The sequence below is a fragment of the Copidosoma floridanum genome, unplaced genomic scaffold (genome assembly GCF_036245765.1).
Source record: "Copidosoma floridanum isolate Cflo_tuat_1 unplaced genomic scaffold, Cflo_Japanese_pri ptg000019l, whole genome shotgun sequence".
NCBI classification, from domain to species: Eukaryota; Metazoa; Arthropoda; class Insecta; order Hymenoptera; family Encyrtidae; genus Copidosoma; species Copidosoma floridanum.
Window position 1 is genome coordinate 16,491,014 of NW_028321896.1, and position 27,266 is coordinate 16,518,279.

The window sequence follows — 27,266 nt, forward strand, 5'->3', positions numbered from 1 at the left end:
TGGTTGATTTTGTTAGCAAAACTTTGGGGTCACTGACATGTAGGTTAAACAGAGCGCTTATTTACCTTCACATGGTAAACACACTTTTTTGCTGGTCAAAGAGAGCACAAAAAAACTCTCATGGATGTGCAGTCACAAGCGCGGCTGGGTTGGGTTGTGATTGTCGTGTGCGAGAGACGGTGTCAACAAAGCTGCTGCACCCACTTATATTTAAATACCACCAAACCGCATGTGTTAAATTAAATGTGAATGGTATACCGGTATAATAAATATAGTACAGTATCCAGTGGGTGTACCTATATCAGAGACACACGATGGTACAATTTCGTGAAATATAACAATTTATCGCGTGTGTAAATTTTACACGCGCAAATTCATATACGTATCTATACACAAATCAGTAAAACAACCGTGAGAAGGAGAGGAGAGGAGAAGAGCAAGCTGCAGCGGCATAGTAGTATATATATAGCAGCACACAGGAGCAGATGTGCGACGGGTGAAAAGCAAGCAGGCGGCGGCGGCGGCGCAGCACTACGCGTATAACTCGTAGGTAAACCAAATATACCTATATAAGCAGGCATCAGAAAGGCTACCGCGGTGATGGTGGTGCTGCAGGGGCCACCAGGAGTACGACCTACAACTTACAAGTCCTACCTGATACCTGGGTTAGAGGTATTGGGTGTTTCGTAGCATATATTACCCATCAGCAGAGACTTGAACATTTTTCACTCTGATGGTGGTGCGGGCGCGTCACTTTTCCTGCAGCTATAGTTGCCTACCCTTGGTGTGTTGTGTATAAATGTGATATTTTGTATTCCTGTGCGCGCGCCTCGACCATCGTCGTCGTCGTCGTCGTCGTCGTCGTGTATCTATACGCCTATATGTATACATATATATGTAAGTATACACCTCTGGTAGTCTGGTGGCACTACCTATATTACAAGAAGACCTCGACTTAGCCGCCTCAAAGAGGTAATGCACATGTATATCTATATTATTCGCCTACCTACCGACAGGAAGCATTGCCTGCCGCGGTGTGTGCGTACATAAAACTCTACTACTTACTTACTTACTGTACGTTTGCAAAGTAATAGGCTGCGGATGCTCGATAGCGATCGCAAGTCCTTGATAGTAGCCGGCTTGCATGTATACAGGTATAAATTGCCAAGGTGGCGAGGAGAAGACGTCGGGAAGAAAAAGAAAGAGCTTTTGGAGTACGAAGGAAGGTGCAACCTCCTGCAGTGTTGGTGTGTCTGTGCGCGCGTGTACATTACATACGACAATTTCGCAAGCGAGTGAGAGACGCGAGTTATATGTCCGATTACCGCAAGTCCTGTCCGAATCTCGCGTGCTTTCATGGGATCGGTGAGATATTCTGCCGTGCAGCCACGACCGCAGCAGCCACCAGCAGTAACAACAGTAGTAGCATCAACAACAACAACAACAACATCAAGAACAGGACGTCCCTGAGAGCATAGCACTCGCTGTCCATCGCCGCAAGCATGAAGTTAGTATATACAACATACCTGTACTTTTAATATCACCTTGTCAATCAAAATACTATACGACAGTACAAACACACACACATAAGTACACCTTGATTGCTCAATTCAAACACGCCGACAGCCCGTCAAATCGCCCTCGATCCTCGAGCTTTCTACATCGTCCTTGCAAGTAAACGTACGGTTCTGCTTTCATTTTCCTTTTTTTCCAACTCTGGTGGCAACAGAGTTTCATCCCTTAGCTTTAAGCTTCGCTCCCCGGCGCGAAGTAAATAAACAAAGGCCAGAGGTGTGGGTGGCAACGCGCACACATACACACACATTTCACGCACACCTACATCAGTACCCTCAGGATCGATTCGCGAGGGGGTCGAGAGGGGGCTGGGCTGGGATCGGCAAGGGGGTGTGCAAACGAGAGAATGACACACTCGGGCCTTCCTAACCTAAATCGCAAGAGGAAAAGCAAGGAGTGCGTTGACATCCTGCGACGAGAGAGCTTCTCTGTCGAGTCCTTTCGCTTTCGCCAGTGTGTCCCCTCCCCCCTCCCCCCGCGTCATGGAAGAAAAAAAGGTGGTGGGTAGCGAATAAAGCTTCCTCGTGGTTTATGTTGAAATTGACAAAGAAAGGATACGTATATTACACATATAGGTATATGTATTGCAAGAGCAAGGAAACAAGCTGCAATGAGCTGCAGCTGGTGGTGGAGAGAAAAAAAGGAGCAGGCGAGCAGCGATGCGCACACGGAGGAGAGGCGGCGGCTCACGAGACTCTCTCTCTCTCTCCACCCTGTATTATACCATCACATAGAAACTTACGTCTTTTTTTCCCTTTTACCTTTACCATACTCCACACACACATATATATATTATATGTACCTACTTTTCCTTTTCTCTCTCTCTCTTTCGTCCCTTCGCTAAACCCTCATCTCTCGCTCTCTCTTTCTGTTCCAAGTGTGGATGTACGTTTCCCTCCCGGCTATTGTACTCCATTCTCTCTCTTCTTTTCGTCGTCGTCGTCGTCGTCGTCGTTGTCTTCTCTCTGCTGGCTCTACATAGCTGTGGTCTTGTTCTTCGGTCTTATGGTATTCCTTGCACTTAATTGTTGCATGCGGGCCGCCGGAGAGAGAGAGAAACAGCCGCCCCCACAATGCGATACTCTCCAGGGACACGGACGAATAATAACAATCACAAGTGTATACGTATGTATATACATAAGTTTAGCGAACGGGATAGGGGGGGGGGAGAAAAAAAGGAGTCGACGACGGCGATTACGATTCGCTGACATAGAGACACGAGGAGGAAGAGGTGGGCGGGCGGTGTTGTCGTCGCGGATTGTCCATTATCACTAAAATGCCAACCCTCTTTTTTTTTTTTTTTTTGCTTCCTTGCCAACTTTCCCCCCCCCCCCTGGCACTCTACTCATCCACGGGTTTCTTTTTTTCCACCTCTAGCAGATATGAGTCTCGAAGTCGAGAGAAAGGGACAATCCCCTCCCTCCTGACAGGCAGGAGACAGCCGTTCGACTTTTGTGTTTTGAATGCGAAATATAGGAGCCATCGGTGCAGCAGCTTTTCTTCGTCTCCTCGGTCATGCCCTTCTTCCTCTCTACATCCCCGTTACACTTTTTTTTTTCCCCCTTTGTCGACCGGCTATTCTCGGTCACACTCATCGCACGCGTCTATCTCGCTATATACACACTCCGGCTGCTCGTCCTCCTTTATTCTCTCTCTCTCTCCTCTCTTTGGGTTTTCTCGTCTTTTTCACAAAGTTCGCGCGAGGAGGCTGATGCTGCGCGATCGTCATCGGATGCAGCTCCTTTTTTTTTTCTTTCTTCCTGCTTTTATTTATATAAACATATATCTGTCAGATGTTGGCGAAGCGCGCTATACGTGTATGTACGAGCGCAGCAGCAGGGTTTGTATATACATATAAGTACGCGCCGTTCAGGCTCGGGTCGTTGGACTCGTTGGCCAGATACGATAGAATGTGTGTGTGTGTGTTTAATATAATACATGAGTACGTTACTATACCGTCAATACATACATTGGTGTGGGTGCACTCGCGCGGAGCTGTAGTTTTCGGAGCGCGAGTTTGAATTTTCCTCTCAAGTAGATTTATAAGCAGTAAGTAGGTACAAGTATTTGGACTTGCACAGTTTAGAGATGGGAATTTTGGTGTGTGTGCACTGTTGTGCGTTTTTAACGTTTTTTTTTCGTAACGATACGAGGAGAGTATCAAACAAGGTTACATAAAAAAATATGTGCAGCGCGCACAATCTAAATTTAATATCCGTATGTTTGTATAGTACGGAGCAAAATATGCGACGTAGCGAATTAATGTTCAACTTGAAAGTATAATTACGACTATTCGGAAAATACCGATTATTCGAGCGTGTGCGGGACACAGCAGCAGGGCGTGTATCTGTGTAGAGTGTATTTTTATGTTGTACTTTGACGCCACATCAAGCTGTGTAAACGCGTTGCCGTGAATAATATTGCGCGCACTCAATTTTTTTTTTTTTTTTTTTTTTTTTTTTTTTTTTTTTTTTTTTTTTTGTGAGGGAAGCAGAGAGACGCGTAAATAACGTGTATACACACAGGTGGGGTTGAGGAAGACAGTCCAGCATCCTCCTGTCGTCTATTTTTAGTTTTCTCCGCTCCTTACTTTTTTAACCGAGTTGTGCAAGTTAACATGTACTTACGTGTGGTTTCTCGGTGACTCGATGAATGTACAAACACTCGCGAATTCTTTGGCGATGTGTACTTTTTTTCAATGCGTCACGCACGCGTTTCACATCATTATGCTACCGCATTTTCGAGAAATCGTAGAGTGCAAGGAAGACATATTTTTTTACCGGCATCGGTAGAAGAAAAAACAAAAAAACTTTGCGTGCACACACGATCGTGATGAACGAGGATGATGACTCGGACTGAGCGTACCTTGGCAAGGTTAACGATCGGTAAAATTTCACAGTCATCAAAAGCGTTTGAAAAGTTTCTTGAAACAGAAAAAAAAAAATACACATTTTCGCTCCACCAGATATAAACGGAAAACCAGCGCCCGCAATCTGCAAAGAGCCGCCGAGTGTTTCCTTTTTTTTCCAAAGGCGGACAAAAAAAACTCATTACGGGCCTTCTCCCCCCTCCCAGGTTCTCATTTATCCCTCGAACTCGAGAAATTTTCTCCAGAGCTATGTATATTTACTGCACACTCCACTGCTCCATTATACCACTCTCGGTATCGCTCTTTGCTCTTTTTTTTTCGTACATACACCCAATACTTTTCTCTGCTCCTACCGCCACCACGGGCAAATAAACAATTCGCGCTCCCTGATGGTATATATAACTGTATCCTTTAATAAAGAAAAAAAACAAAGAGCCTGTATTTTTTTGCAGCCGCAATATTGGCCGGCGACCCAATTTTTCCGGCCGTGATACAAATGCCGCCGATTTGGATTATGCACGTAAAACGCGAACGAGCGGAGGAGAGGGACTCTCTCGCGATGTATTAATTTGCCCCAGTTTGCGCCTTGCACTCCCTGAGTTATTAATCGTGGCGTTGATCGAATTTCGGGTGCCCCCTCGAGAGCTGCCTTTTCATATACACAGCAGCAAATGAATCAAAGCTTCGTGACGTAATGGAAGTATATGCTGTGACGCGTGCGGGGGAAAAAAAAAGTAAGATGTCGTGGCTCACCTGCTGGGACTATCCCGATTTCCCTGCGTATGACTAATGGCCATTGGCGCTCTTTATAGCTTCGTCGTACGGAGCAGCTGTGATGATGATGTTGATGAAAAATAAAATGTCTTTTCAATACAGGTAAATCTTTGGCTCATCAACATACAGATATATACGTTTACATAATAACCTGTACAGCCGAGAGAGAGAGAGAAGTAATTTATAGTTTTCCGCACTACTGCATCTTTTCGAACGGCAATTAATGCGTTGAGTAAAATGTAACGGTCGAGCGATCAGGTTGAAATATGGTAACCCCATCGAGAAATGTTACAACTATATAGTCCGCAATAGTGTGTATCCGTATAATCAAGACTTTGGAGTCAGTCGGGTGGAAATGATGTCGTGACCAGGTGATGAGCTCTTTTTTTTCTCCTTGACAAGATAACCCCGTTATATCGTATTATCATAGAGTATATCCCGATCTCGTGGTCACGTATAAAAATTAAAAAGTAATTTGTTCACCAATATCGTCGACGCAATTCATTTGTCAAGACTCGATTGCTCGTGAAATATAATCAGTTGTGTTTTTTGCTAACGATATGTTGCCCCAATCGGATGATAACTTCTTCCATTATCCGAATGACAAAAGCTATACGCACGTATGTATTTATAAAAAGGAATAAAACGCGATCGTCAATTCATGCGATAAAACGACCCGTCATGCAATCGGAGAGCCGGAAAAACCTTGACTGTAAGTACGTATGTATGTAGTATCGCCGTAATCGATCGGGGCGCGAGTTGTAACAATGCGGGTGTAATATCCTGCCAGCGACCCGAATATCGAAGCCTTTTTTTTTTTCTACCTATTCACAGAGCCAGTCGTAGAGGTCGAAAAAGAGAGCGCACACGCCACACGTCCATCGGGAACGACGGAGGTTTTGAAAAGTCCATTATATGTACGTATATAATGTAAAAGGATGCCTTCCCGAGGAGGAGTGTCACTTTCGTTTTATCTGGGCGCAGGTGGGGGAGGAGGATGCAAATACACGTGTACATAGGGGAAAAGAGGGCGTGCGGTACAGGTATACGTGACAAAAGGCGCGAAACGAGGTCGTCTCATCGCGAAAGGGGGTCCGTGCTTACATGTATACATATTGCCCGCGGAAATTCGGCCAGAGCCGCGAATGAGGATACGTGTGCACGATGAGAGCGTATAGCAGCCCCTCGTGGATTGAAACGCACACCACCGCCTTACAGCGCGGGGAACTTTATGTATTATATTTGACTTTTATGCGCGTTATGGGTATGCACACATCCATATATATGCATGCTGCTATAACTTTATATAAAACTGCTCCGCTGTATGTACTATACGCGCAGGTATATCTCTCGAGAGTAAAGTGTACGTACTCCAGGGAGGCTCTTTCGTGCTTGCTCTCTTTTTGTCGACGCGTATGCATATAGCGATTTGAATTTAATTATTTTCCATCGATTGGGTTTCATTTGTATGTATACGCGAGTGGGCGTATATAATATATATATATGGGTGGGTGTGGGTGCGGAAAAGTATATTATGTGTATACCTATATCCTGAGACAGCGTGTGTATATGTATATTTCAGGTTTTAAATGAATTTTATTTATTTTATACACATTGTCGACTACAGTTGTTCAAATCCAAACGGTCACTCTTATTCATTTCGACAAATTAGCCCATCAACTGTTTACTTGAATATTGTCTCTTGATCGAAAAAAAAGGTCCTTGGGAGCTCTTCTCCTCTTTTGTCTCCGAAAAATCGTGATACTCCGAGGAGCGGCAGCATATGGCTTCACCCTCCCCCCATAGACAGCACCTGGTCATTTTTCACGAGCCTAGTATGTGTATCCCCCCCCTCAAAAAAAAAAAAAAAAAAAAAAAAAGAAATGAAAAAGAAAAGAATTTCCAATTGCCTTCCTCTCCCCCTACGCGCATATGCATTTAAATCAGCTCTCCGAGAAAAGCAGCGAAATACACACAGCTAATACCACAGCCACCAAAGTCGCTGCTTCACCCTTGAACGAGAGAGGGAAAAAAAAAGGTACAGTAACGTCACAGCGCAATATATTTCACGAATTCCCCTTTTTTCGCGACACACACACACGTACATTGTAGGTGTCCCCCTTATACCGTGCCAAAACCTACATTGCACGCGCTTTCAACGAAACGTTAAACCCCACAAGGAGCGCAAAGCGACAACACCAGAGCTGAGCCCAAAAGGACGACGACGTAGCCGAGGCACGTCCATCCGTGCAGGCGAGGGGGGGGGGGAGGAAAGTCAATCCGTCCCCCAATAAATGCACACACGTATACATATACACATAATAGGTACAACAACTACCACACACTGTACGTGCTCACGTATGTACCAAGGGTCGTTTCCGTGCAAATAATGCACGTGCAGTATATTGTATCCCTTCTCCTCCTCCTCCTCCTCCAATGAATTACGGGCATGCGATCCAGGGGGAGGAGGGTGCGCAACTCGAGCTCTTCTCTCGCACGAGTCACCTATATTTAATTAGGCGGTCGCCGGTATCCGTATGTCGTAGTCCAGCACACCATTGAACGCCAGTCGTTATGGTATATGTTATATACAGTACGTACACGTCACGCGGATATCTGCCTCCGATGAAGTTTCGAAGGAAGCCGGTTTATATGTGTATATATATATATGTGTGTGTGTATTTATATCGGGTGACTCAGGGGTTGATCCTCGTATACATAAGTGTATACTCATACTCCTAATTTTCGCGTGCATACACCCCAAGGACATTGGTCCGTTTCTTCCGCGTTTGTAATAAATGTAAACGCGAATGTCTGGCACGTGTGCGAAGACAAATACGTCGTCGTCGTCGAACGCGTAATTGTGGAAAAATGCGCGTACACCACGTAATAATATTATTGATACGATGCAGCCTCTCTTGCACGGAGGCAAGAGCGAAGCTGTTTTTTTATTCCTCCACTTCGAAAAGCGGTTTTTTTTGTTATTGTTGCAAGTGTTTGACGGGGAAAAACGTGTTTGATATATGTGTAAGTATATATTTCAGGTATAGATTACGAAAGGTGGGCACAGTAGGTGCACCTGTTGTTGTTGAGGAGGAGATGATGAAGAAGATGGGGTAGGGGGAGGAGAGCGCGGCGATATCGTCCGATGGTGCACTGTGTGCTCTTCGATAAACCTCGTCATCTCGCTCTAGATATATTTACTTACACGATGAGACGACGCTTAATCTTTATCTGATACGGAGGATCGATTATTCTACTACTGCGCCTGGTATATATATATACACGCCAATCGACTTACTTACTTTGCTTGCTGATTGTATCGGTGTCGTCTTCATCTTTACTTTTTTTCCTCTCTCTCTCTCTTATCTTTTATTGTGTCAATGGGACGTGTATCGATCGCTGGCACTTTAATCGTCCACGAGGGTACTGGTGTCTGAAGTAATATTCGTGATGGATTATTCGATTGCAGATGCGCGCCGAAAATAGTTATTTTGAAGCTCTTCAACAATTTTTTTTAAATTATTTGTTATTATTACCATTACGATGATTATCACTATTTTGATGTCGTTTCCGAGCAATTGTACTGTGGGTAAGAATAATTGATGGCATCCGATTACGTGATGTATACGAGGAAGAAAAAAGTAGTATGCCAAAAAAATAAAGTAAAAGAAAAAGCGGTGCCTATCGTACCAGTTCCTGCAGTGCTTCAATCGAGTTCCGGTCAACGAACCGCGCATCAGAAATAAACTCTGGGCTGTGCCTTTTTTTAAACCCTTTTTTTAAATATTGGCCACTGAAGTACTTTGTCGGTCGGAGTAATTTTTTTTTTTTTTTTTTTTTTTTCTTTCTAGTGAATTGATATTTTTTTGCCTTCAAAAGTTCAAAGTGGACCCTTTTTGTACCGAGTTAAATTGGATTCGCTATTTTTTTATTTTTAATCTACTTTAACGTTTCCAAAGCTTACTGTTGTATGTATATAAATATTTACGCAAGACATTCATACACAACAATGTATGCATACAGAGTACCAATAAACATTTATTGAATATCACACGCGTGCATGTGCTTCCATTCGGACCGTCACGCAAGGCCGTTCATGCGCATGGTGTTATTACAATTTTTTTTTTTTTTTTTTTTTTTTTTTTTTTTTTTTTTTCTTTTTTTTCTTCATCACTTGAACGCGATAAATTTTCATCAATATACGAGCATCATCAGCCACCCGACAAATCCAATATGAAAGCTTTATAAATGAAAATTCAAACTAGCACGATTTTTTCCAAACTTTCTACTAGAAATTACGTTAATGTAACTATATGGTGCACAAACAACCGTATATAATTGATTAATTAAGAAATACATTAACCAACAACAAACGAGACTCGCGAGTGAAAATATTTTTAATTTAATATATAAATTATACGGTGCACTAGTTGTATGCTTCAATTTTACAAATTGAGCTTCCAATTAGATGAAGGTGCTTACATCGTAAGCCGTAGGTGTATGTAGGCACTCCGTATAGATATTGATCATACCATCATACGTAAGGGCAGATTAGTGTGTCTTGCTTCCTCATCAAATTCTTGGGTAAACGATCCTGTTGGGCGGTGTCAAGGGGTTCTCGCGCGGGTTATGTATTTCAATGTATGAATTACACGTGTAGAGAAAAAACACTTTCTCTAAAACTACGGTACTCAAATAATATAAGTATAAAAGAAAAAAAAAAAAAAAAACAACTCGCCGCGTTATTTTCGTTAATTAGAGGAAAAAAAAAAAAACAGATTAATGATCATTGCTACAAAGTTTTGGGTATTCTCGAATAAAAACATATCTCCTGGGTGTGTGGATACGCTACACGTGCCGCTCCATGTGAATTGCAATTCGCTCGGATTTGCATACTCTTGTACAAAATATTATAGCGATATATACCTACTACCTGTGTACTATACTCCCTCATGTTGTGGGTGTCCTCCTCGTGCGTTTGCTCAAAGTATGTGAAAAAAACCAGACGCGCGCAGTTTATACCGCAATGAAGCATCGTAATTATATATTTACATTACACATCGAGAAGCGGAGGAAAATCAAATGACTTGACTCGAAGCGCATACCTATATATATATATACATATAGGTATATATACATATTATGCGCGTGTATGTGATATGCACGTAATAATTATGAAGAATTTCAGCTGGAAAACCAGTCAGGAAAGACTTTGCTTCGAGTCATGAATGCTATTATATGTATATACACATACATAACGCGTAACGTACCACTTGCCATTGCGCTAATTGTCTCTCTCGTTCTGTAATATAGTAACCAGTAAGCGGCGGCGCTCACGTATATGTACCTTGTACAACAATACATATCACTGCAATTGAACTTATCATGCCGTGCTTCTACGGCACATACCTCATATTATACTTACAGATGAATTTACTCGATTCGTGGTCCACATGATGGAGATTCTCGACACTTATAATCATTATTAAAAAAAACGCAGTAGCTATATAGTCATATGGCACGTACAGAGAGAGCAGGTGGTTTTTTTTGCGCGCGTGCGATCATTCAAACTTTTCAGAGCATAAAGAGCGCAATGTATACACACACGCGCACACACACGTATGTATAATGTGTAGGTGTATACACGCGGATACATGTTATGAGAAACAAGAAAATTAAGGCGAGTCTAGCCCTCGTTGTGGTTGCTCTCTCTGCTCCGCGTATATATTATATGCTGCGCTGAAAAAAAAAAGAAAAAAAATGATTCCAAGTACTGTAAGAACGTATTATAGAGCAAATAGTCAAGCTGACGACCGAGTACTGCCTACTGTTCTGGCATGATTTTTTTTTAGTACTGACAATAATTACTCATTACTTCTACTGCGCAACTTAGCTCCATGCTTGAAAGAACCAGGAATGATTGTAGTGTAGTTTTTACCACAGCCCATACGTAGCAAAGTCTATGATGATGCATATATTTTTTTTTTTTTTCAGTATAATTATTATCATTATTCTGCGCAAAAACTATACATGCGCGTAAACATAATATTCACACGCGTGTGCAGCTAAATAGAATCCGCTCTTCTCTTTCTTTGCTTGTAGTATAAGTATGTATAGTGCAGCAGAGGCTCTTGAGTTTCAGCTTACGCTAAAAGAGGGAAAATAAGCACGAGAGAGAAAGAGAGAGCCTTGCGGCTATCTGCTGCTTTGCTACCGTAAGCCGAGAAAAAGAGTATATATATATATTGTATACATCTTACCTTGGCTGATGGTGTATATAATATCATGCAGCTTCATCTATCTTGGTACAGCAGAAGAGGAGGAGGACCACGCGTATATGCAACGGCTCTCCCTTTCTCGAGTGACGCATGTATATAGAGTTCTTGCTTTCTTTCAAGGGAGACAAAAAGAGAAAGCCAAAATGCTGATGCTTCTCGTATGTACAATGTATTATTATACCGATGCTCTTTCGCGTTATCGTTACACAAGTATGTGTATCATATATATATATAATATTTGTCGGTGTCCGAGGAGTGGTGTGTGCTCGCCGAAGAGCACCAGAGAGTCCATCTCTTGTTGCGAGCTTTCGTGGGAAGCAAATAAAATAAATTCGCGGAAAATAGACACAACCGCATCACGGCTGCAAACGTCGTCGTCGATGTTGTTGGAATTAATTTTATAATTTTTTTTTGCTGCTCTGCTGATGAATTTTGTCTCTCTATAATGAACTTCGGCACGCGTGCCTAGGCATCGTAATTTTTAGCTCCTGTGATACATTTTTCAGTGCAACGAATGATAATTTTCGGTCGCAACGAACTCTCCTTCCGTAGCTGCGCAAAAGTTAAAAGTCGCGTGGCAATATTATTGATTATTCGCTCACAGACACGATACTCGCACGGATAGTAAGAAGCAGCCCCCTATTCTTTGACTCTCTCTCTCGCGCGGCTCTTATAAATCACGTTTATTCCTCCCTCCAGCGGCAGTCTTCCTCCATTTCGAAATAAACTTTTTACCAGCCCTGTGTTTCCAAGCTTTTCGAAATAAACAGGTATATATGTGTGCGCGTAAGATCGAGAGAAAAAAAAAAAGCTCCCCTCCTTGCGTCTTACGCCCACACCGCGAGTGACGAAAATCTTTCTTTTGTCCGAGAGCCGCGCTTGCTTTCTCGTACTTATGTATGTATGTGCACTTGCGCAAACTCCGCTGAATCCTGTTCTCTCTTTTTAAAAGGGGACCCTTTTTTTCCTCCTTTCAGTGAGCTACGCGTGAATGATGAAAATGCCGCGATAGCCTTTTTTTTTTCTTCTTCTTTTGCGAGCTTTAATTAACCAAAGTGTGAAATATACGCGAGAAATTGTAAAAGTGCAGCTGAAACTGTGTCATTCCTTTTCGTGGTTTTCTTTGACTCGACGGAGCTTTTCGTGTACGTGGTCGATGATGAATGGAGGAGGATAAAAAAAAACCAAGGGGTCAAAGGGAGAAATAGGCTGCAGCAGCGCAACGACTCTTGACACGCGAAGGCGTGACTTTGATTTTTGCATCTGCTTTGGAGTGTCGGAATGCAATAGACACGGGGGATAAATAGATGCATGGATCGGAAAAAAAAGAGGGGAACGAGGTCGAGTTGTTTCTCTTACGACAAAAAAAAAAAAATTGAGTGTATAAAGCGAGGAATTGGAGTATAACAAAAGCGTCGCGATACAATTTTGCTGTTTCATATACAATGAGCAAAGCTTGTGTGTGAATTCGTTTGTTGCGTTACGAATATAATGTACTTATGTTACGTGATTCCAGTTTGACGGTTAGACATATATAATTTTGCTCGTGAAAATTATATTTTGAATGCATGAAAATTCATCATTTTACCTTGGCACGAGTCGAGTCGTAAATTAATTTTATTTGTCTACAGGACACTTCTTCGTAATAAGGCGATACTGCCACTCGACGATTATAATTTTTAATTCCGATTCTATGACATATTCATAAGCTGCACTCTGAAACAATGAGTAATAATAATAAAAAAAAATAAAAAAAAACAATGACATTTCTATCGATGGTACATAAAAGGCACCCGTGGAATTCAAAGTCAACTTAATCGGTGCAGTCGGAGGAGTACAAAAAATATATTCATGCAGCGGTACAGCGTCGTCCGGAGAATTGAAAAACAAGTTGATCAAAAGCACGCAATAAATTAGTCACATTTGTATCCTACCCGCGATAACGTCCTCCTCACGCGCTTTCGTTTCCTCTCTCGGCCGATAGCAACGACCACGACAACTATGCTTCTACTAAAAACATCCCTTGCGATAAAAAAGTACACGCGACATTGCAAAAAAAAAAAAAAAAAAAAAAAAAACAACAATGTCTCTCATCGTTTGCTCAGACTCGCTGTATGTATAAAGTATATATGCGACCCGAACCAACAGTCCAGACCGAAACAATTGATTTCTCGGGAGCCCCCTTTCACTTCCCACGTGAGTGGAGCACCGCGGACGACAAAATAAAGGACACACCGGGAATAATGTAATCCTTAAAAAAAAAAAAAAAAAAAATAGGAGAAACAAAACTCTCTGTCGTTGATGGTGAGTAAGCTAAACTCACAAGGGGTGGAGGTGGGGGTGATAAAAAAATGATACGTAGACAAGAAGAAGGAGAAAAAAAGAAAACGGGGAGAATTAGCAGTAATAGGAGTCATTTAAAAAAAAAAAAAAAAAATAGACTCACGCACGCGCGACCACACGTACATGTGCGAAGCATACCGGAAGTTGCTGAAACGTATCGCGCGAGTGAGTGAGCAACGAAGTTGGTAGGTAGGTATGCGAGTCCATACGTAAGTAGTGGAGTTGAGAGGGAGATGGGAAACGAACGAACTAAGTAACAGAATCTGAGATGTATATACCCAAGTGCTGCACCTATATAGGTGTACTATACGACGCTCTCTTTCTCTTCTTTCCCATCATCGTATACCTTTATATACAAGTGTATGCAAGGTATATATACAGCGTTGGAAGTACTTGTAGCGTATGCTACGGGAGCGGTAAGTGTAGCAGCGGGAAAAAGGAGCAAAGTGGAAAAATAAGAGAGAGAGAGAGAGAGAGAGGAAGTCGCGGGTCCTTCGCGTGTATATTATATAGCGCAGCACAGTAGCCAGGAGAGCTCGCGAGGTCCCGCCGCGGCGTATCCCATATTTTCATCCTACATTAAATTTGCTCTCGTTTTTCGCGCTCCGCAGCACACACACTCACTCCTCTGGCCTCTCTCGCTCTGAATCTCTCCCTGCGCCGCAGTATATAGAGCTTCTCGCGGAGCGTGTGGGTAGGCACATAAAAGGAGAGAGAAGGGCGGGAGGGGGAAGGAAAGGAGAGCGCCCGCCAGCCGGCCTCTGTGCAGCCGATGGCCAACCAGGCATAAGGTGTACCTATATAGGAGTCAGTCAGTCAGTCATGTTGCGCTGCCGCGACGAGAGTTCCCGTGCCTCGGTTGCCACCGCTGCCATGCCATTACCGATCTTACCAGTCACACGGACTCCAAAACGATGACGGCCAGTTGCTTTTCCTCCGTTACTTACGTCCGTTGCGTTACATTATTTTTCCTCGGTGTTTATGTACCTATACTGTGCTGCGACGTGTATAAAAATACTTAACGTCATGTATGTGTATGATGCACTACTCATTCTTTTATCTGTATCGGCGCGCGCTCGAGTGCTTCGTCGTTAACTCGACCAACTCATCGGCAATCGAGTAGTGCGTCAAGTTCTATTGTACCGTGAGGAGCAACAACGACAATTATTGTGCTTGTGTGTACATGGTGAATCAAAAAGAAAAAAAAAAAGTGGTGTACATTATAAGCAGTGAATCTTTACAAGTACCCGTGACAATATAATATTAGGAGTATAGGAGCAATGAACGCGTTCAGCTCGAGCGGCCTGTACACGATGCGAATGGGGGTCGAGGAGTCGAAGCGCTCGCGAGCGCGGCTGTTGGCCACCCGGCCGATCGAGTCGCCGTGCCCGCCGGGACGCGACGGGCGCAGGTCCTCGTCCTCGTCGTCCTCGTCCTCCTCGACTCACTACGCCGAGCCGACGTTTCCCGGTGGCAGACCGGGACAAGCCGCCGACAGCAACGAGATCGTCGATGCTCCGGTGCTCGCTTACAATAAGCAGTACGATTGGAAATGGTAAAAAGAATAACCGCTAGTGTGTACAATAGACCCGATGTGCACCGAGGCCTCGCTGGTGTACGGAGGATTTACAGTTACGGTATATTATACGCGCGACTTTTGTAACAAGGGGCGCGGGGGAGGTGATGCTGCGGTTTGTGAGTGTATATTGTATAGCTATAAGAAATTGGGGAGTGGGTGTTGTGTGAACATTTATACGACATATTATACACATGTGTACACATGTATATATTAAATACGGGCTTTTTGGAGGAAGCGGAACTAATAATTACATGGTCGCGTTCATTGGGTTTTTACTTCCTATACCGTGTGTGTACAGAGGCCCCCTCTGTGTTATTTTCGAGTGGAAACTCGAACGTCAAAAGAGAAAATCGCCTCTTTGCTTTGGTTCCGTTTTTTTCGCGGCGTTTCATGAGAGAGAGAGAGAGAGGATACATGCACGCGTGTCCGTAGGATAATTTCAGAGTTTACGAAGCGATTTCCCGCGGGTGAGTGTTGGAGAAACCGCGCTCACACGTGGGTGGTGGAGCGTAAGTGCCTTTTTTTTTTTGGGTCATCGCCACTTTTGGAGTCGTTGGGATGACGTAAAGTGTCACGCGTACATTTGAAAACTCTCGTTTTAACGGAGCCGTTTGGCCAAGTTTACTCGTCACCTTTGCTTTGGATCATATAGTTGTTGTTTTCACCGCCCAAGCGATTTTTACTTGTAATTCAACTCTTCATCGGCATTGACGCTGCAGCATATTCGTTAGGTATTAATAAACATAGGAGGATAAAAATAAATCGTAGAAGCGATTCTTCAAATCGATTTATAATTGTTTGAAGATCCAAACTTCGAGTGTAATGGTTTATCGGAATTTGGTATTACCAAACAAAAAAAAGCCTGTTCATTTTACTTGATAGCGTCAGGGAGAATCTTTCGAAACGTGCTTTGATTGGGATATCTTAATCTTTCACAAAAAAAAAAAAAAAAAATGCAAGGGAAATTCCGAATTGTACGATATGCGCCGATTAACTTTGAGGAACAAAGAAAGTATAGATGGTTTAGACAAGCGTCGTCGTCGATTGGATTTTCAGGTGCTGATTCACAGAAACGTCATGTGTATATAGATTTACTCAATCATTCGTTACATATCGATAACAAAAGATCTTGTATCCACAAAGCCTCAATTTCTCCGTAAAACAGCCACGATGATAAATCGCTCTGTCGTACTTTTTCCACCATTGTACTTATGCTTGTATACAAATTAATTTACACGCATATACGATGTGTGCCGTTTATTCAAATATAATACGCTTCATTGAGTGCGTACAAAAAAAAAAAACCACCCACGATGTAACACCTTTTTTTTTTTTTTTTTACTCTTCGTTCCTGCAAACCTGATGTTAACCGATCTACGCGCGTTTAGCGTATCCACTTGCATAAACCGGGAGGACACGCGAGGAGAGTCGGCTTTCACGTGCGTAGGCACGCGGATAATGTATCGATCGCGCCACGCGGCCACGGGAAAAACGACGTCTTTAACGACGCGCCGGGCTTCCGCGACTTGAAAAAACTCTGACCTTTACTTTTACTTTCCACCCCCCCCAACAGTCATATACGTCGCGCTTATAAAACTTGCTTTGTGTGTTTTTCTCTTTGCTTCGGTCCAACGACGCCTATTACATAAATCTTTTACATAATCATTTCGATTCAAACGTTTATATGTATATATAAGCACGAAATGCGAAGTAATAAGTGCAATATATTCGTGAAGGTGGAAAGAAGAGAGAAAAATCGTGCTCGCGCGGCGTGAGAATTATCAAAGATTTATGAGAGAAAGCGATTATTTCCGAAGTGCTCGTGCACGTGCAGTTTGAAGCGTTGCGTAACTAGGTGGGCACGTATACCATATACATGTATAACACACAAAGAGATGAGATGAAGAGAACTTTTATCAAATTACACGTTATCCTCGTGGCAACTTGCAGCTAAAAAAAGCGCGTCGTTAGATATGTTTTTTTTTTTTTTTTTTTTTTTTTTTTTTTTTTTTTTTTTTTCAATGAAAATAGATAAGAAAAACACTTGACACTCAAGTGCAGGTCTATTATATTCTTCTCGGCGTGCAATATCTCTTCTGATGCCCGTGCGGGTATCAATTTGTTTAGACTTCTTTCTCCGATGGAACTCGATACGAATCTCGTACCGCTCACGTGCCCGCGCTCGCATCTCGCTTTCCATGAGATTATGCACACAACGTTACAAATGATTCGTTTATTTGTTTTACATGTATAAGAATGGAAAGATGTACTTACTTGTGATGAACAATTTTCAGTGAAGTGAGCATATCGTCGGCTCGGGCCTCGGTGATGGTCTACGACGACGTGAACAAGAAGTGGGTGCCGTCGGGCAGCTCGTCGGGTTTGTCCAAGGTCCAGTTGTACCACCACCAGGTGAACAACACCTTCCGAGTGGTCGGCCGGAAACTCCAGGACCACGAGATAGTGATGAACTGCGCGATACTGCGTGGCCTCAAATACAACCAGGCGACCGCCAATTTCCACCAATGGCGCGACAACAAGCAAGTCTACGGGCTCAACTTTTCCAGCAAAGAGGACGCCGACGCCTTCGCCAAGGCCATGCTCTCGGCTCTCGATGTAAGGCCCAATTTCCTACTGCACCCCATCACTTCAATCGCCCAGGGAATATTATATTTCGGTGTGGTGTAAAGGGCACACTTGGGCGAGCTTTTAACCATATCCATTATTGGAGATTGTAACAACACGCCCTCGGAGGAGGACTAAAAATAACATTGGGCGACGATCTATTTTCAGGCTTTGTACGGAAAACGCGAACTTGAGTCCCCCCTCCGTCGTGCTTCCGCGGATTTATTGTTCTGGCTTTTTATATCGCGTATTATATACACTTGATACTCGCAAAATCTGAAGTACGTGCTACTGTTTGTCATTTTACATGTACCGCTCGTGATGCTTCAGTTTACATCGTAGATTAATTACGGAACGCCAAGTGCGCTATCATGAAATTGTCTCAACAGTCTATAAAAATGCATCAATCAATATAAAAAAACATGTAGGGTTTTCGAGTCTTTATCCATTGGGGATCGGATGTATAAATCGAAACTTTAATTTACCGTTGGACTAACGATCGCGTTTCTCTTTGGCTCTTTCATCAGATACTGAGCGGTAATGGCACGACGATACCCCGGACTATCGGCCAACAAGCTCCCGCCACTCAGCAGCCACAGCAGCAACCGCCGATGAACTATCCTCAGCAGCAGCAGCAGCAGCAGCAAATCGTCCAGCAACAGCCGAACGGACAGTACGAGGAGGACATGGGATATAGGTGAGCGACGCGGGGAAATCTCATCTATCGCTCGCGGGATGTACCAACCCACTTACGCTCGTGTATTATGCGCGATTAACAATTTTAACGGGGAAGCACAAAGTGGCGCTGCCGTTTCGCGTGTGCAAGGCTCGGGGGCCCGATTGGAAGGCGCGCGTGCGAACCGAACGCTATTATAGCTTCCTCTCCAACTGAATGTCTTATCTGAGCGCGTGGGGGGGTTGTTTTTTTTCTTTTGTCGTCGGAAATTCAATTTGACTCCCTTTGGTGAAATTGATCCGATCGAGTCGAGGTATCGGTTCGCGGTATTTCAACGGATCGCCAGACGATTCGCGCGAGGAAAAGTTGATAATGTATCTTCTTTCCGCAGGACCATGACGAGGGAGGACGTCGCTATAATTCAGGAGCGCAGGATGTCGTCCCAGCAGCAGCAACAACAAAACCAAGGTTAGTGTATACACAGAATCGGTAATGCGTCTCTTCCGTTTCGCACAAGGTGCAGGTACATACTTACTTGTCGTTTCGACCGAGCGAGCCCACAAGAGGAGAAAAAAAAAAAAAACAGAACCGTTTCACTTTTACGACGCTGACCCAGAAAAGTATTGATAGCTCGACGCTGGTGTATACAGCGCTAACCGCGCACACACTATCTGCAATGCAGGTTCTCTCTTTTACGAATTATCCGCCGTTAACTGTTCTACAGCTTGATGTTTTTGCGTGTTTGCGAGCACCCGGAGGATTGACACAGAGCCGTCAAAAAAAAAAAAAAAACTGATGAAATTTATGAATGCGCCCTCGACGGGGTTTAACGAACGATTTCGCCGATTATGGCTCTCTGAGGGCGCACTTGTTATTCCGCGATTGTAGATAGGCTCGAGTACAGCACTTTGTCGTATCGACTCGAGTCTCGCTTCGTTCACGGAGGCTTGGTACACAGACGCGCGGTGTGATGTATTTTTTGTTTCATTCCACAGTAGCATCCGGTTCGTAATCGCTTGTCGCACAGCCGCTCTAATTGACCTCTCGCTCGCGCATCTATTTACTACTCCTCCTCGGCTTGACAACGCTTGACAATTAAAAATATCCCTCGACCTGTCGTTGCTCTTGTCTACTTATAGTCCGAGTTATTTTTACTTTGCATCCTTCGATTCGTCTGCTTTCGATTCAACGAATCCGACCAATTGGTCGCAATGATTTTAATTTTACGCTCATTAATTCCACAGTGCCCAATGGTCTCAACGCAATATCACCCAGTTGCCCGTCGAACATGAGCCAACAGCAGCAGCAGCAGCAACAGTCGGGTCACCACAGAACCTCGTCAGCGCCTCCGGCCCCGGCGCCCCCGGGTCAGCAGGCAGTGGTGATTCAACAGCAGCAGCAGCAGCAGATGCCCCCAGTGCCACCGCCTCAGCCACCAGCGGCGCCACCGGCTCCGTCGATGATCAACTTCCCCGGGGCCATCGCACAACAGTACGCGCAGTCGCCCCAGTCCCAGCAGGCAGCCTCAGCGGGGGTTGGCGGGATCTACGGGACAACCGGCGGCCAGCCACAGCAGCAGCAGCAGCCTCAGGGTCCCCAGACGATGGTGTACCCGGTGCAACAGTACACTCCGAACAATCAGTACGGCAGTCGGGCGTCCCTGAACAGTCAGTACGCGGCGCTGCCCTCGACAGCTGGCCCTTACGTCAGCCAGGGTCCGTACGGCCCGGTCGTGTCGCAGCAGCCCCTGGCGCAGACTGCCACCGTCGTCTCGGCCGCCGGTAGTCCCGTGATCGTCAACCCCTACGGCACGCCGGCGAATAGCATCAATCAGGCCTACATCAGCACCCAACCCGAGGTGGTTAATGCTTATGCTCCCGTTGGCAGTGTCGCCGCGGCGGCGGCTGGCTTGAACCAAGGCCTCGTCCAGCAGACGGTGGTCTCTGCTCCGCCGCCTCCGCCCCCGATGGCGCCGCACATGCAGTTGCAGCAGCAACAGCCACCGCAGCAGCAGGTGTCGGCCCCTCCTCCGCCTCCGCCACCGCCAGCGCCAAGCGCCAGGCTGGTTGCGCAAGACGATGGTCCGCCACCTGCTCTCGACGTCAACTCGCTCGCGGCTGCTCTGCAGGCCAAGCTCAGAAAGAAACAGGTTTGTTTGTTGAAGCTTTGCTGGTTTTATCTCTCCTTTCTCTGCTCTCAAGGGTTTCGTCACTCCATAATAAGCAATCCATCCAAACTGGTTGTACGTGATCTTTTGCATCGACACGATAGGCTTTTTCTTATACTTAACAATGCTACTCTCTTTTAAATCTATAACATTCAGCCTCATGTGTTTTTATCGCAGTACTTCTGGAAGTTTGTGTGATTTTACACCTCTTGTGTACTATAGTTGCCAAACGAATTGATCTCCCGATTATTGGCTCGAAAATGGTGTAAAATTTCATAAATCTTCCCATAGCGTTTTCACAGCTTGCACTTTTGGAAGTTGCAGGTAACATTCAACGTTTCTAACAACTCTGTTTTAAGTTTCATTCGCCTCATACCTTTTTGCCACGAACGGCATAAAAGGACATCACATAACTTATTTTTTTCGTCTTCATCTCGTAGTCCTAGATCTCTTTTTTTCGTTTCATAATATTAGATGAGAGAACCATCGTATCCTTATCAACTCATGTTTCATAACTTTCGATGTTATCACGACTGAATACTAATTTAGTTTGGATGTTTTTTGCGTGGATTGAAAAATAATGATATTCTGTTTCTATGAACAGCAATCTCAGGCTGTAGAAAACAGTGGATCGAGCACGAGCAGCAGCGGAAGCGGAAATTACGGGACTCTGGGACGCAGCAGCGGAGACGGAGGCGAAGGAGTCGGCATCAACGCTATGATGGTCGAAATGGCCAAAACTCTAGCTCGCCGAAGAGCTGCTGTTGAAAAGAAGCAGCCCGACCAAACACCGGTTAGTTGTTTTTTTAATCCTTTGTTGAATCCTTTTGACGTTGCGAGCATTCGATAAAATTGTCAATGGTTTTTTTTTTAGGAACCCGATAGTTCACCGGATAAAAAATCCTGGGACAAAAGTAATTCCTCGATCTCAAATAGTGCTAGCAATAATAAATTCTCAAATGGCGCCGAATCACCGAAAGCTCATCGCAAGAGGTTTGGCTCCGCGTCCGAAGATACTCTACTGAAGGTTAACGGCGTCAACGAAGGCCCGTCGATCACGCCACAAGAGATGGACGCTTTCAAAGCGGAACTCGTGAAGGAGGTCCGGAAAGAGATCCAAAAAATGAAGCTCGAGATTATTGATGGTAAGCATTTTGCCTGTATAAAAAAATGTTTCTTTAAAGTTAACGTAATGCTTGAAACATGTTTTGTTTATTTATTTATTTTTTTTTTTTTCAGCTCTAAAAAGTGAACTGAATAGAAGGTAAAGGTGAAGGGCGTAAATAAAACAGACTGGATTCAAGTAAATGAAGTGGTCTAACAATAGTGACGAACGAACGAGAGATTTGACTAGATAGCTCAATCGAAGCATCATCGACATTTACTCAAACCCATCTACATAAATACGAGCACGCGCGTGTGTGTACGTAAGTTTTTATCACGCAATCGCGAGTACAGTGTAGTTATATCCATGTATATCAGCCATTTGTGTGTAAGTACGTTATTATATAGCTTGATATGTTATATATCACGAAGTAAAATTTTAAAAAAGTAATAATAATAAAATAAAAAATAAACAAAGACGGACGCAGGCTCGTTGCATTTTAAGGATAAGTGAGGACACGTGGTGAAGAAAAAAAAGTCGTCTACCGTGCGAGTACGTCAAAGTGTAAACGCGAGTTTATGAGATGATTTTTTTTTTTTTTTTTAATTAAAAAAAAACAATTTCCTATTTGTTGCACAAACTGTAATTGTTTCATTACGTACATTTTTTAACTGTATAATGTACCTGCTTCGATGAAAAATTAGCGTGTTACGGTTTTTTTATACATGCACGGACGTGTATGAAATCTCTGGAGCTTTGACAGACTCGTACCTTTTGTGATTTTGCAGCGACTCGGCGACCTTTTTTTTATTGGATCAAATGAGTGGGCACGTAAAAATGTGCAACACGCACAATAAAAAATAAAAAAAAAAAACAGACAATCTCTCCTACTTATTGACGAAGCCATGCTTTACTAACCGAAAAATTTAACACACACTGCCAATCATTAATATTATCATGACGTATTGCCTATGCAATAAAAACTCACTCAGTTGATGGAACAAGTTGCGGTCCATAAATCACTTTCTGGATTGTTTGATTTCTATTAAAATCTGAAGTATTGTTGTTTGTGACACACATGAGTAGATTTTTACAAACCACATAAAAGATAAATGAAACTTGTGATTTTTTTACTTTTTAGTTTACGCAAATAATTGATAATCCTATTCGATAATGTGTTTACAATTTATTTACCTTACAAAGCTGTTTCTATATTGTCGGGTTTACAAAGCGTTTATATCATTATTACAGTTATTCTACTTATAAAGGTGTCCAGGGACTTTTAACGTTTTTTTTATAAAACAAACTCGTGGCGTTTATGGGCATTCCGCATTTTGAAATTTACTTTCTTTATAAAATATTACAATGTCAACGAGTGTGTTCACATTCCGCGAAAAACTTGAGAAATCTTCAACTTTTTTCGCATCGATAAACTGCCTTTTTTTGTATAGATGTTTACACATTTTTGTATTGTGATCGTCATGATTTGGAAAAATCACGTGTTTGATGCATTTTACCCACTTTTTGAGTCCAAGCGTGTAATTAAACTTTTAAACTTCATCTTTAAATAAGAGAACTTTTGAAACACGATAACTATTCGAGTTACTTTAAACTTGACGACGCGATAACGAAAAAATTTTTATACGAAACAAAATCAGTTTGCCTACACTTTATACAAAATAAAACGAAAATTTCTGAAAAGTTTACATATTTGTCGGAAAAGTAGGATGTAAATTAAAGAGAAAAAAAGAAAAACAAAAAAAAATTGAGCATAATCGAATTGTACGACTCGAGTGATGACGAAAGGTAGGCTAAAGAGAAAGAGAAAAAAAAAATTAGTATAACACAAGATAACTGGTCGTGCGAGCGAGCAACGGATTTAAACTCTATTAGGAACAAGAATGTGTGAGACTCTTATTAAAGTATTCTGTCTTGCTAAGATTTTCCAGATTATTGAGGCGCGAGACTTTCTGCGTTGTCGGCATCCTTGAACGCTTATTCTCGAGCTTCCACCGACCACTTTTTCAAGTAATTCAACCCTAATAATATCTGTACAGTCGTTAAGTGGAATCGTCCAGTGCGAAAGCTGCTGTTGTTTTTATTCACATCAACGCATTATACGACGTTCCACTTTGCGGCTTAGTTTTTTTTTACTTTGGGGAAATTTCGAGATGGCGAATTTTCTAGTCTAGACACGACGAGCAAATGTGTAACGCGAGTATAGTTTCATCGGTGGAAATCGGCGAAGCGTCTCAAAAGTAATTAAACGATTAAATTTTAGTTATTTAATGAAACGAACACGAAAAAGAAAGAGAGAAGGGGCGAAACAAAGACAGGAGGAAGCAGACGATTGTCTTTTAATTTTCGTAGAGGGGAAGCAGAGAAAAGTGGAAGTAAGACGAAATGAAGAAAAAAAGAAAAAAAATTAAAATAAAAAAAAACGAAACGGAAAAAGTTGAATCTTTTTTCGGCTTTTTTATACTTTTTATATATTTATATGGATCATATAAATTAAATAAGGCGCTTCTTCAACGCTTTTGTGTTTTATTTTGCGTCCTTTGCACGAGGTAAGAACTTATCGTTTTGCTTCTCTTCGAAATAAGTAAAAAGACAGTGAGAAAGTACATTAGTGACACGAACCAGATAATCTCTTTCCGAGTAATGGTCAATCACTTGGTGATTCTCTTTTTTATATGAGGCGTCCACGAATGGCGTTAAAATAAGTTACATTGTATATCCTTTTTCTTCATAGAGTAATTAATAAATTTATTGATTGATTCATCGTCATTTAGCGTCAATTTTTACAAACATCATTATTGTATAGAATAAGTACTTTAATTTGTTTTTTCGATTTTATGCGCAAAATACATGTCCTTTTTGTAATATATATAAATATATATGATTCTACATGGGCTCTTCCAATATGATATATTTATTTTTTATTCTACAATTTACAAGTTGATGAAGAAAAAGAAAAAACCGACACACACTACGTAATTGTAAATTTGTAATCGGCGAGCCGCCGCTGTTTGACCACAGTTTTTTCCCCAGTGGTTTTGGATCCCACTTTTTTGATGGCATATTTCAGTAATATTGTCGTTGTGTAACTCATAATATTGACTGTAAATGCACAACGCGAAACGATAAAAATACGAGCGTTAATGGAACAAGTACCATACATTTTTGTGGGAAAAAAATTCGTTAAAACGAAAAACGATTGGTCAAACTTGTTGCATCTTGGTGAATTTTTTTATAAAAAAATAAAATAAAATAAAAACAAAAAATTAACGCAAAACAAGAAACATAGGTAACGAGTAAAAAATGACGTAAATATTAAATAATAAAGTAACAGTAATATTATGATAAAAAGAAAAGAAAGAAAAGCAAGCAAACAGACGCCGGAAAGAAGTTAGTATTAAAAATAGCTGCATTTATACAGTATAGCAATTATTATAGACAAAAAGAAGTGAGTAAGGTTTATAATAGACTTTAAGTAGGACTACGATTCTCGATGGACCTAAAAGTGAAAATAAAAATTAATAAGCGACGAGTATTATAAATGTTGCAGAAAAAAAAAAAGGAAGGAACATTTTACTTTTCTTTCTACTCTTTTCTTTCTTTTGTTTATTTTCCAATTATTCAATTGCACTTTCTTATGACGAAAGTATTGTCGGCATTAAATAAATGGGGGCAAGATGCTTTCGGGCGTGGACCGCGTGTTTTATGCTGAGCGTGGAGTATAGTATTACCAAAGACCGAGTTTTTCTTTCATTCAAACGTCATACGACGGAGACGGCTCGCGATAAAATTGTTGCTGCATTTCTTAAATGTAACAACATTTACTTGTGAAAATGATCGTCATTGTCTTGAGAAATATTTTTCTTTTTTAACTTTAACATTGCATCGTCTATGATGAAAAAATGTATTTATGACATTGCATTTACTTAAATGTATGCGTTTTGAATTAAACGTAGTAAATATGTGAATGTGAGCTTTTTAATCGAATCCTCGAATGACAAAATCAAAAAGCGACTTAATTTTCGTAAAATCAGTATTTTGTCGGTACAAACGTGCGTTGCTTTTCACTCGAGCTCCAGTCCACGTTCGAAGCATTGCTTATCTCGCACCTGTTTCAGTGCTTAGTTGTGAATTATTGTACTTTGTATTAACGAGTTGAATCGTGCGAGTGGACAGTGTGTCACTACTCATTAAAAAACAAAGAAAAATAAGGGAAATAGGGCCAAAAGAAAAAGAGCGGAAAAGAAAGTTGGTTAAGCCAAGAGCGCAATTACACGATGCATCGTCGATATATGTAAATGAGCGAGAGAGACGGAAACGGAAATGTATATCTACGCAAGTTATTGTCTGTAATTTATCGAAATGAACAAAAGGATGCTGAATTTTTATGTATTATTTGTAATAACGTGACAGTTCTCCTTTGAAATAGTTATAATTTGTGGAGTTATTTGAATTTTTCAATAAAAACTGGCTTTTAAACAATTGTATTTAAATGACCTTGACATTTTCTACAATTAATATGAAATTATCTTGATTTTAAAATATATGATTCATTTACAACTGTATCGCAGTGCAAACGGAATGATGGAAAGAGTAACAGTAAGTACTATTTATTTCTAAATTTTGACCTGATTGCCCATTAATAGAACCAGTCGATTTACTCTTGATGTGAAAATATAATTTTAAAGAAATCACTTGTGATAATTCATATTCATTGATATTTTTTTGTGTAATGGACGGTACAAGCACCACTGCGGTATATAAGTTGCAGCGTCTTTTCTTGTACTATAACAATGGATCATTAAACCCTGAGCTTTATATGAGTCATCACATTTGTTTTTGATCATAAATATTTCTTGCGCTACATTGACAAACTACATGTGTAATCAGAAACGATAAGCGTATAAAAGTTTCAATAAATGGTAGTTTTCGTCACAAAAGTGCCATCGCTTCTGGGGCTATTTTGCTGACCATAAGGTAGCCCCGGGTGGATGGCACTTGTCTGCCGAACACTGTTTTTCTTACCAAGGGCACATCCGACCCTCGAAAACGCCTGAAGTAGGAAAAAATATTTTTGGTAACTAGTGGTATACGTTTACTAGGGCAACACAAGGGTTTTTGTGACTGTCCTGGTCTGATGCTCGAACGTTGTAAGGTCAAGAAATACGCCCAAAGTAAGAAAAAAGATTTTTTTCTTTCAATAAAAAATACACGTTTTTTAACTGCTTCTATTAAATATAATGTTTGAATAAAA

General features: G+C 42.0%; 1 protein-coding gene across 3 annotated transcripts; it reads left to right on the plus strand.

Moving 5' to 3' along the window:
* Positions 1-203: 203 nt before the first annotated feature.
* Positions 204-26,494, plus strand: ena (ENAH actin regulator enabled). Of its 3 annotated transcripts, XM_014349161.2 has the most exons (9): positions 14,686-15,397; positions 17,716-18,037; positions 18,574-18,743; positions 19,114-19,190; positions 19,967-20,213; positions 20,610-20,871; positions 21,494-21,682; positions 21,764-22,034; positions 22,129-26,494. In XM_014349161.2, exons 1-9 carry the CDS (start codon positions 15,123-15,125, stop codon positions 22,155-22,157), a joined length of 1,842 nt encoding a protein of 613 aa, XP_014204647.2. In that variant the 5' UTR covers positions 14,686-15,122; the 3' UTR covers positions 22,158-26,494. The 3 variants fall into 3 exon arrangements, with proteins under 3 accessions (XP_014204646.2, XP_014204647.2, XP_014204645.2); XM_014349160.2 differs by lacking the exon at positions 14,686-15,397 and adding an exon at positions 204-1,507 and having other exon boundaries at positions 19,967-20,871; XM_014349159.2 differs by having other exon boundaries at positions 19,967-20,871.
* The last annotated feature ends 772 nt before the right edge of the window (positions 26,495-27,266 follow it).

What these genes read in the sequence shown, in the direction of transcription:
- ena (XM_014349159.2), top strand. Translation starts at nt 15,123, where the DNA reads ATGAACGCGTTCAGCTCGAGCGGCCTGTACACGATGCGAATGGGGGTC. An exon ending in GCAGCAACAACAAAACCAAG is followed by an intron (nt 19,191 to 19,966) that starts GTTAGTGTATAC and finishes TTAATTCCACAG; the next exon opens with TGCCCAATGGTCTCAACGCA. An exon ending in AGCAGCCCGACCAAACACCG is followed by an intron (nt 21,683 to 21,763) that starts GTTAGTTGTTTT and finishes TTTTTTTTTTAG; the next exon opens with GAACCCGATAGTTCACCGGA.